Source organism: Triplophysa dalaica, chromosome 1, assembly GCF_015846415.1.
Source record: "Triplophysa dalaica isolate WHDGS20190420 chromosome 1, ASM1584641v1, whole genome shotgun sequence".
NCBI classification, from domain to species: domain Eukaryota; kingdom Metazoa; phylum Chordata; class Actinopteri; order Cypriniformes; family Nemacheilidae; genus Triplophysa; species Triplophysa dalaica.
Genome location: NC_079542.1, coordinates 24008087 through 24020223, shown reverse-complemented (window position 1 = coordinate 24020223; position 12137 = coordinate 24008087). Strand labels below are relative to the sequence as shown.

At 36.1% G+C, this 12137-nt stretch overlaps 1 protein-coding gene across 1 annotated transcript; it reads right to left on the bottom strand.

Moving 5' to 3' along the window:
- Nucleotides 1–216: 216 nt before the first annotated feature.
- calb2b (calbindin 2b) lies at nt 217–11008 on the bottom strand. The gene is made up of 11 exons (XM_056751157.1): nt 10817–11008; nt 8288–8364; nt 7932–8021; nt 4844–4924; nt 3038–3094; nt 2884–2961; nt 2722–2777; nt 2591–2630; nt 1099–1152; nt 829–900; nt 217–742 (listed from the first exon to the last, which is right to left on the bottom strand). Exons 1-11 carry the CDS (start codon nt 10908–10910, stop codon nt 626–628), a joined length of 816 nt encoding a protein of 271 aa, XP_056607135.1. The 5' UTR covers nt 10911–11008; the 3' UTR covers nt 217–625.
- Between the last annotated feature and the right edge of the window lie 1129 nt (nt 11009–12137).

The following is a 12137-nucleotide window of genomic DNA, read 5'->3' as shown; positions in this document are numbered from 1 at the left end:
ACTTCAGCTATAACCATATTCTATGCAAGAGAGATTCCCAGCAAGGCCAATCTGAAGTCTCCTTCAAATGTATAATCTAATGGAAAGTGGATAAAAGAATAACATTGTGGAGTACATTGATGGTACATTTATATATCCTAAGATGCGAAAACAAAGAATGGAAGTAGAGTAAGGTAAACATTTCATTTAATCTTTATTTTAGTCATTGTTTTAGAAGTGTTGGCAATTTAGTTTGCAGTCTTGCTAGACAACAAAGAGAGAGAGAGAGAGAGAGAGAGAGGGAGAGACAGAAAGAGAGAGAGAAAAAAGAGAGTCCTGGTAAAAGAGAGAGAGAGCAGACTGCATAAAATAGCTTTAAATTAAGTGAAGCCTTAGTACAAGCAGGATAATAATAAGGACCATATATCCATTCTAGCACAGTGTAAGAATTACATGACATTAAAAAGACGAGCAAGAGATGAACACATGATCGAGAAGCCATATCTCTGGGAAGGGCATGCCACAGAGAGAGGGGTACGTCTTGGATGCTGTTTTACTTTGACAGGATAAAAAGTGGTTCAGAGCCACCACATGCACCTCGACTAGTTTGGGGTGGGTGACGGTACAGTAGAGGAAGTGAAAGAGCTCAGAATGATGGGTCTTTGCATAACACAATTTCTAATTCTGTCCGAAACAGCTTCCCTCCATCAGACAACGCCATGATGCTCTTCTTCGAGCTGGCCAGACTTTGAGTGTCAATGACCTGAAGACAAACACACATGCACAGCTTTTAATAAGTATCCAGATTAACCGAAATGAGTGCTATATCCCCATCCAACAGCAAATTACCATTTTATGTTTTTGGTAGAGGTCTCTTAGGAGTGCATCCAACTCGTGTTCATCTATGTAACCATTACCGTCCTGCAGAGGCCAAGAATGAAAAGTATGATGGTACAGTTTCAATGTATAGTAATGCTGAATTGTGTGTTCACATGTTGTGTTCATATGGTCTAAATCTATTGATCTGTGTGGGCCGGTAACCAACCTGCAATAGATACTGTAAATACAATAAAATAAAAATAGATAAATTAATATAAAATAAAGACAAAAGCTTCTGACCTTGTCATAGTAGGTGAAGATGCTTTCAAATTCAACAGCTGACAGTTTGATGTTCTGGTAATGATTAGGAAAAAGATATCAGATTATGCTTATCATATGCGTGAGTAGGGCAGAAGGTTATATCGTAATATAGGTTTGGCTTTGATTTATTTTTCAAGGCTTGAATTTCATCACTAGAATATAATCCCCCTAATCCCTGCGATTGCAATAAAACAAGGCATCATTTCTAAACATTGGGTTAAAAGATACAAATCCAAAAGGTTGGGTTAAATTAACACAGAAACTGTATCGCATCCAGAATTAAAGTTTATGTCTGTGTCCTGTGCATATTAATTTTGTATTTACAAACACAAACATCCATATATTTATGAAAAACATAAAATAAAAAATAAACATTTATATATCATTTAAATTACTGTTAAATAAATACATGTAAATATCTCCTGAATATGAGTCAGTCGACTATAGGCAAGACATGACAATTCTGATTCGACTATGTAAATTCTTAGTCGGGGACACCCCTAATGTATACATGTATGTGTTTGTGTTTATAGATTAAAAATTAATATGCAAAGTACACAGACATATATTATGTGAACACAAACTTTTATTCTGGATGCGATTAATTGTGATGAATCGTTTGATAGCCCAAGTTAAATGACAATGCAGCGGTTGGGTTTGTCCCTTGCAGACCGAATGCTTGGTTAAAAATAACGTATGCACAAAAATCATTTGGGAAATAGCATTGTTAATGAAAAAAAAATATATATATTCAAACCTCGCAGGCTGTATGTGATTATGCTATTTGTTATGTCAATTTACATACAGCATATTATATCCGTTTAATATCTGTGTTTTGACATATCATGTAAAAAATGCAAATTAAATGGATTATTGGGTTGAATAATGTGTTTTGTCAATGACACCCTTGATGATAAATTGCGAATGATATGATGCAGATAAATCTGTTGGACTAGACCAAATGTGGCACAGTTCTTCTTGCCCTCACATATTTTCATTTATTGTGTTTAAAGGAAGGGAGTGAGATACACAAATAAATCATGCAGTCAGTGTAGAGAGTGCTATTATACAAGCCAAGTATGTCTTTAGGTCCAAGAATAATCAATGAAGACTATTGTTACTTATATAATCTTCATCAACTCATGCACTCTGGTAGAAATCAGTAGCAATCTGCCATCAGGTTTACACAAACAAACACACAACCGTAATCATTCATGTTATCTGCAACAACAACAAAAACTCTCTACACAGTTGCCATATATGTTTCTAAATATATTTTGACTTCTTTCTCTCAATCATAAATAATACTATCTGCTACCATTAGTATTCCACTATAATACTATTGAAATGCTATTTCAATTAATGCTTGCACTTTTGCTCAGATGGCAACTGTGTGCTACTCAGTCTGCGTGACGAAAAAATTGAATGTAATCTAATCTATCATAATCTTATGAAGGCTGCTTGATCTCACCTGAAACTTGAGGAGAAAATTTTCCTGCACAGGAAGAAGTCTGGAGGATCAGAAAGCAACACATAATACAATATTGCATTTCAACATTTCCTAGCCTCTCGCTCACTTTCTCTCTGTCTTAACTTTCTCACCTCGCCATCTCAGACAATCCCAGCTTCCCGTCACCATTCAGGTCAAACATTTTGAGCTGCAGAAAAAAACACAAATTATCGAACAGCTGGTGCGAGTGTGTACTCTATGTGTGTGAGAGAATAAGAGCTGTACTGTATATTTATATGTGTGTGTTTGCTCACTATGGTCTGTGTGTACTCGCTCAGCTTCTTGTCATCATAATGTCTGTTTGCTTTCTTCAGGAGATCTGAGAGGAAGCCCTGATGGAAAACAACGTCTCTATTTTGCTAATGAATATATCACAGCTTTCAGAAAGTTTGATGTGTTGAGTTATACCTTTAGTTCATTAGATTCAATGTATCCACTGCGGTCCGTGTCATACTTTCTCCATGCCTGGAAAATTAAACATTGACTATTAGCATAGACACATCCACACCTACTGTACACACGTTTAACTTATATGGAGGGGATTTTCTATCAACTCATTTTGTTTTTGATTGAGATAAATGTCTTTCCTAAGCTTATCCCTATCTAACCTCAACAATGGTAGACACACACACACACACACACACACAACAAATCAAATAAAAATCTTTTGAACCAAAAAGATTAAACAAATAGAATGTTTACATTTGTACATAATAATGTTATATTCCTTGTGTGGTTTATCCATTATATTTGATATTCTGGAATCAAACTGGGATTACTGGGAAGCTGATCTAATGTGGAAGAACACCCACTTGCCCTAATTTACCAGGGCAAGATGTTATTATGTACATTACTGTAAATGCCTGTGAATCCATCTGCTTTGTAAAACAAAACAGCTTCATCATGTTCTGAAAAGCCTTTCTCTACAGAACTAACATGTTTTGTATTATTTACAAAATGACCACGTCATACAAATAAATCTCCATTAACCCAGTTCTTCACACACGCACACTCTGGGTTTCTCTATGTATTGCAGGCCATTCATAATAGATAACCTACTGCAAATCGAACTTTCTTGCTTCCTCGTGCTTGTTCACTCTTACTTTCGCACAGATGCATACAGAAACACTTCAGCTCTTAAAAACATGGTTCATGATCACACAAGATGTTGACAATTGTTTGAATTATTGGAGACATTAAAGGTGTCATGAATTAAGACATCAATTTAACCCGAGCTTTTGTTATATAATAGGAAATCGTTTTCAAGCGAACACCTGAATGCAATTGAAATCGCCCTTGTTACTGAAATGACTTCAGTTATTGACGCCAGGCCCAGCGAAACCTGGTCCTGGAATGAACCTATATATGACATCATTGATAGGTTGAACACCGCTTCCACAGAAGAATATCAACGACTACTTCTCTAGTCCAGCCCACTGGTTTGTGCATAGGAGTACTGAATTAACACAATTGGCGCAGAACCAGAGAGAGCGTGCAAGGAATAAACATGCCATGAAAGATTGCAAATATTGTGTAGTGCGTGGTTGGAGAAGAACACTGCATAACCTTCCTTCGGATTCCGACATCAGGATTTTTTCTAAGATGTTTCAGTTCATGTGGGTAAAACTATGAGCGTTTGTTCGCTTCATTTCACCACAAATTCTTTTGTGAAAAAGGCACAGGTTAACGCTGGATTTACGGAGAGACTAGATTAAAAAGCAGTGTTGTGACATCAATATTGGATCGCACAGGAACGGAGCAGCAATCTTATGCGAGTAAAAATATCTGTACGATGCGTCACTATTGTTTTATTAGAGATCGCTTGATATGTGCTGATAATGTGTAGCCTAACGTTACATGTCTTACCAAATTCATAGAAGGCTCAAGCTAAGTTGACTAGGCAAACTGCTATCCAATCATAGCAGTGGGCATTAACTTCCAAGGCTTCTATATAGCACGCCCATTAACACTGAGCGTTTGTCGAGCCGGCCTCAAAACCCGGGTAGATAATAGCCTATTACTTACTGATTTTGATGTTTTTTAATATAATAACTATGCAAATGTCACAAGTAGACCTCAGACAACAGTATAAAACAATAAAAAGGGTCAGTGCAGGACACCTTTAAAACAATCTGATTACTGACACATTTAATCTACTCTAAAAACTTCTACAGAACATGAAACAATCCCAGTGTGATTTGGTGTTACACATACTGCCATAAACTCTGCACTGGACCCAACAAACTGTCTGAAGCATAAGAGGAAATTCTCCTCTGTTGGAAGGATCTGAGCCAGCTGAAAGATAGAGAAACAGAGAAAGAGAAAATCAGTTTACAATTACAGTTTTTAAAATGTAACACATTACAAGATTAATAAATCACATCTAATGCTCAATCATTTCTACTTTCAATAATTATGATTTTAATAAAACAGAGAAAATAATTTATCTTGTAGTGCCCACTTTCTCTAACCCACAACATTTCCTAGAGTCGAAATACAGTAATACAGTTGAAGAGGGTTTCAGCACCATGGACAGCCACACAGTGGAGCACAAAACTCTTATCCCAAGCAGTCTTTCGCTACATGATCGACCAAGTGCTGCTGTTTGAGCTGTGTATAAAGCCTATCTCTCTGGCTTAAGATGAGGGTGCCTGCAAGAACTGGACAGGGATGAGAGACCATTGTATGCCTTTGGTTATCTCTTCTGGCCTAAAAAGAGGAGCTCATCATTGCTGAACTGCTGAAGAGCTACTAAACCATATCAAACCTAAAAGCACAGAGCCAGCAAAGTCCCACTTCTTGTACCACACACAAACATGAACCCAGAGGGTCACTGTACTGGAAATAGTTATACTTTCGTCCAATTTAAGAATGAGCATATATTTGGTGTACACAAAACGATAGTTTTGTGGTCATGGAATTATCAGAGAAAGAAACAATACGGTAAAAGATGTGCGAGGAAAAACAGCAAAAGCTGCTTCAGCAGGAAACTGACTAAGCACATAAGTGGCATGCAGTGATGGCTAGCATCCTTTAACCTGCCTTTTAGTATGGACTACTGGGTGGATGTTATAAAACTTCTTTAATTCTGTATTTATGAGCTCAGTTGACATGAGGCCCCCTACACACACATATTTAGACATGTCTTCTATGCTCACTATCAACAACTCAGGATTGTCCATACTGTATGCTCCTTTAGTGCAGTAAGATTATATACTTTTTTTAAATTTGGGATTTTTTAGTATCACATACATCACTTACTCATTCTTTATCAACATTTTTTTGTTATTTATTTATAACCTTTTACAACAACAGTAAACTCAATAAACTTGTGATTGTGGAAATGTTGTTACTAAAAGCATGCAAAAAATTCAAAACTATGTTATATTTCAGCATCTTCAAAGTAGCCACCCTTTGACTAGAATTTTCTAAATCGTACTGTTTGCACTTGTCATTTGTCACCTTTCAGCATTTTAAGCACATTGAATGCGATCTCAGTGTATTCATGGTTCATATTGGCTGCTTTTTCTTGGTCCAAGTCATCCATTATAAGTATTTTACCATAAGATTTTTTTTTCTAATTATTTTTTTGAAGTATTTTTAAACATTTAAAGAGATAGTTCACCTAAAAATGAAAATTCTGTCATTTACTTATCCTCTTGTCATTCCAAACATGTATAACTTTCTTCCACAGATTACATAGATATTTTTAAGAAAATTGGTAACCAAACAGCCCTGGCCCCCATTGACTTCTATTGTACAACCTATTCAAGAAGGTTTTCTAATGGAAATATCTTCTTTTGTGTATTGCAAAAGAAAGTCATACAGGTTTGAAATGACAAGAGGGTGAGTAAATGATGAAATAATTATTATTTTGGCGGTGAACTATCCCTTTAAGTATTGAGATTAAAAGAATTGTAAGATCTTTAGAAACATTTTTGTTACGTTTTCCAACTTTTGACAGTTTTGTTACTTTTGACAGGTCCTGTATATAACTATTTTATATATTTTTAGAATTTCAATCACTTCACACTTGTTCAATTCATTCTATGCAAATGTTTGCTGGGATTGTTTGAAGTTTATATTTTTGGACAGTACAAAAACCTATAATCTTAGATGAGGATAACCTATTAAATTAGGAGTTGCCAAGATCTGGCATCATCAATGTGACAAGGCTGTCGCTATTTCTGTAATAACCAGATATTTTGGTTATTTCAGTGGTTTTGCAGTTGAGGTATTTTGGTTAATGCAGTGGTCACAGCTCACTCCGCCGTTTATCTGATTTTTTAAACGCTAATCATAAGTATGAATACGCCTGTGGAAATTGATGATTTTTTGTTCAATTTTTATACATACTACAGTAACATTTTTATTCTGTTAATGCTTTACCTAAAAAAAGGACACACTAGTAAAATCTCTCTGAAGCAGTCAGTCAATCAGAAAAATGTTCACCAGAAGTTGCCTGATACAATGATCCCAACATGGCTAATCTGAGGTTCCAGTTTAGCTTCACATATTGCACATAGCGAGCAGATCAGTGACTCATACAAATCTGGAGAAAGAGTCTGAATGAGCTGTGAAACTGCTGCCAGCTGTGAGGATTAGTACCAGACAGAAACTGTCAACCAAAACTATCTTAAGTGCCAGTAAAAAGTGGAATGGACTTCATAACTTTGGAGAGATATGCTGTTATTTATAGACTAGAAACTAGAGGGATTTTGGCCATAGTTACTTGCAGCTTTCGGCAGAATCATTGGTCATTTTTATAGAACCAGTTTTAATTTATAGTGGCACAAAAGTTTTTTGTCTGCCGAAAACAAATCATACCTCCAGGAATGTATAATTTTGTTCTTACAAATGAAGCAAGGGAAAGAAACTTGCAATGAAAAATATATTCAATACAGCTAGCCACATTCACAAAAACCTTTTGAGTGGAAGCAATATGTGCCAGTGGTCTATTTCCTGGATTAGGGTGGTTTTTTGTTCAAGATATATAATTTAATCCACCCAGTCATGCCGACATCATGATGGACGCCGCCCCCAACCCATTCTCCTGTTCCCTACATTCATTCCCCATTCACCCATGTCCTCTCATCCCGCTCACTGCCCCACCCTTCATCATTCTGTCATGTTTTGAGTGATGCCACCCAAACCCCTAATCTCCTTCACTGTCCTCTTTGAATGTCTTCCTGGTGCTTCATTGATCTCAGATGTTGGCACTGCAGAACGGTCTCGCTCCAAAGCTTCAAACCACTGCTGTGAACACACTGCACACCAGAGATGAAAAAGGGTGTGAATTTACCTCTGACATCTCGATCTTCCCATCACCATTCTCATCGAATTTCAGCATAAACTCTTTCATTCGGTCTCTGAACGAAGCCTTTGAAGTATCCTTAAACCAAACCAAACTTTCATTCATTGTTACATTAAAACTATTCAAACATTCCAAGAAAAAATCTTTACAATATGCCATCCAGAAATTGCGTTGACATAGGAAAATATTAGACAGATGGTATCTGCTCAGATGTCAAGAGCATTAGGCAAGATTAATCTGTGGATATCATTGTGTAGTTCTAAAGAACTGTATGTGCCATTCAGATCACCACATATCAGGTGAAAAGGCAATGATGTTTTTTAACATTAAAATGTGTGACTCACCGCGCCTGTGCCTTTCCGCACTACCTCAAGCTCCAGAATGAAACGTTCTAGTTCTTTCCCTTCAATGCAGCCATTCCCTAGAAAATATAGAACATGAATGATGAACATCTTAAATGCAGACATGGTTGTTCTCACTTTTTCTGATGTAATTTGACAATCAGTCTGTTTTATAAGAGAGATGAAGATCCACTCAACTCAGTCGTTGCCTTATTCATTTAACTATTGAAGACCAAAATAGGTTCTCACAATATTCCCTTTAAATTTATTTCAATCAGCCTTACTGGTATTTTCCGTTTGCAGTGTTTGGTTCCAAAATGAGATAACACAATTTTTTATTGTTTTTATTTTGCATTCCAATTAATATCAGTCGAACTGCAGTTGGTTTGTTTTGACCATAATAACCATAAAAACACCAAAAATACAGCTAACTTACACAATAAAACCCCCCAAAGACCCTGATAACACAATAAAAAACATGATTTTTGGAGAAAAAATAAATAAACACAGATATCTCTTTTTGCAAGCCAATTCTTCGTACATATTCATATAGCATCTGGAAGACTGTACAAATTTGTTTTTCAGGGTTACAGATCTCCCTCATGTATAATCACTATCAGACTATCAGATTCGTCAGATGCCGTTATAAACACAAAGTTTCTTATATTTTTCACATATGCATTTTTTCTTCTTCACTGGCAAGTTACAGGTATGATTAGGCAGCCCAAGCACTCTACTGTTTGTAGTATCCTCCCGTATTTTGCTGTTTACTATTGACCATTTCATTGCTTTGACCCTTACAGCAATATCATTTTTTACTTCAAATATTGTCCAAAAAGTAAACAGCTGTTGAAAATCTATTTTTATGGCATTTTCTTTTCTTGATGTGGAAACGTCTTGATCTGTACCAGGGGTATGCTAGACCCCTTTAACGTGACCCAGTTTAAATCTGCTGTGCCACAGTATACATTTCAAGTTAAAACATGGAAATGGAAGCAGAAAGGAGAGATGATGAGTTTGAGGGACACTTGATAAACAAACTACGGTACATCCCCAGCAAGTCAGGGCTCAGACATTAACGTTAGAGGAAAATGTCTCAGGTTAACATTTTTCAAGTCTGTAAGACTTGCTGTTACTTAGAAAAACATTTGTTTTGTGTACTTGCAGAAATTAACATTTCATTAACTAGCTCTAGTTTACATAAAAAGTTGGCAGTAATTATGGCTGGGTTAAATGTGCTATTATAGGCAGTACAGTTTAATGCAGTACATGTAATTAAATGCGAACAAACTTTGTCTGGACTTGGCTGTGAAATCAGAAAATATTGTTTTTTAAGATAAAAAATGCTCTTTATATTAGTTGGAGTCATAAAATGATATTGATTGATAATGATTTTATCCAATACGACTTCCATTGCATTATCCTATACATTTTGTTTCTAAGTATGTGCAATCCCCCGGGATCGAACCCACGACCTTCTTACCACTGAGCTATAGGAAAGCTGAGTCCAGAAGTAGAAGAAAATGATATTTGCTTTCATTATTTCCATACAGTGCATGCAAAGAAGTAAATAAAGTTTAAATTAAGTATGTTGAAGATACTTAAGCATTTTTAAATACATGGTGGTTATCTTCCCCAGTATTGTGCAACTGAAGGAATAGTTGTTTAAGCAAGGGAAGTTTGTGTGGTGAATTGTGTTGCATACTTCTTGCACAATGTGATATAAAAAGTAATGGGGGTATGTGCCCGGTAGAGCCTTGGGTCTAGAAACGCCCCTGATCTGTACCATGTGGATCTCCCAGCAAAGAATTTGTGCAAATAGCAGTAGAATGATTCATATAAACTGACCCACTGCCAGTCACTGTCCACCACTGCTCGTCTTAATAGAGTTGACATACTAATAAATTAGAAAGAAGGATTTTATTTCAGTGCAAAATCAATAATTCCAACAACACACGAGGGACATCATTCACTGAGCAGCGAATATGTGTAGAAATGAAAGACGTCAACAGGGCGTCGGGGCGCTTTTTCAATTTGCACTGAATTATTCAAGACGCTTGAGCGTAAAACTGAACTGCATGTTGAGTTACAGCTCGATCACCACATACTTGCATATAAATCGTTTCAATCTATCACTTCATATTTTTTTCTTGTAAAGCAACATAACATAAATAAAATATAGGCTCTGTCCGCGGTGTCCACTTATGCCTCCAATAGCCTACACGAAAACCAACCAAAAGACAAAATTCATTGTCTTTCGTTTAGAGTTGATAAAGTTAACAGTATTTCTTTATCACCTCTGAACTTATTCACATAACCTACAGCCTAAACTGAATAGCTAAACATCATCATTTTAACATCGTATTCATCTTTTGTAATCACGATGTTGTAGTTATTGGACAGAAATTATATATTTAATATAATGCTATAATAACATTGGCATATACAAACTTACATACAATGTCATAAATATTACTTATGTTGGTTTTCAGTGAGGTCTTACAGTCACATGTCCCGGGACGTTACACTCACCGTCAGTGTCGAATTTATTCCAGATGTCGAGAAATTGTGTTGCAGTGAGTTCCGCCTGGTGCAGATGAAGCCCCTTTGGTGCCTTATTCGCCATATTTATCGTTTTCCCTCTCCTTTTCTGATTTTTAAGGAAATATATGTCCTGTCTTGGCAGCACTCCTTTACACCTCTGTGAGACACTGTAATTACCGGACAGAGACAGCAGTTTTTAACCCCCACTAGCGGTAATGCAGTTTGCAGTTCATACAACTATCGACAGGTGGCAGCATTGTGAGATAAAACACACAGCTTGAGTAGTCGAGTCGAGTGCATTCAGGCCTGCAGCAGAGCGGGATTATGCACATCAACATTAAAATGCGCGCGCACGCTTCCACGAGCAGAAAATTACATCAAAGTTTCCTAAAGCATATTGACTGACCAAAGTTGTTAAGATATGCTTTAAGCATGTCTGGAGAGACATTAAAATGACATTTACATTATGCATTTTAATACATTTACAATCAATCTACTGATGCCAAACAACATATCATCCTTTAGAAGATAAAGTACAAAAGCTAATTTATTTTCCCTCTTCAAGCAAAAGATTTGCTTACAATCTCTACAGTTCAGACACAAGGATGACTATAAGCCCCTGCATGTCCAGGCAGAGGTGATGAATGGTCTCCTGGTCCTGTGATTACTTTTAAAAAGCCTTCTGTAATCCTATACTGTAGGAGAGGTGATGAGAAATAATCAAACATCTGAAGGATATAATCAAACTTGTGCAATTCTTCCAAAGGGGAATAATGAGAAATGATTACAAGATTAAAAAGAATTCAGTAAGAAGACGTGACAGAGAGATATAATATCAAAGAGCTGATAATTACAAATCGCTATCTATAGCTTTGATTAATGATAGGAGTAGATTTGATTGATAGCTGTAGTTGATGCTAGATCTGATTAATATAACATTTCGTAAGGTACACAGCAAAGAAAACCATGTATATGCCAAGTCTCACACTGAATTGTCTAAATGGTTTGTAATAGTGTAATTAATAATGTAAAAAAATAAATAATAATATACCATATCAAACCATGTGTCTTTTGCAAAGAACTGTTATTTTATCAGAACTAACTGCCATAACCTTTATTTTGTATGAATACAAAGCATGTTCTTGCTGAATTTGTGACCATCAGAATTTTCACACTTGGGAAAGCTAAGACTTCCACAAGAAATATGCATGTATCGTCACATGTGTGTTATTTGCATTATTAAATATTTACTCCTAAAAAAATAAATAAAGGCCCCAAAAAGGCTTTTAACAGAATGAAAAGTACCACT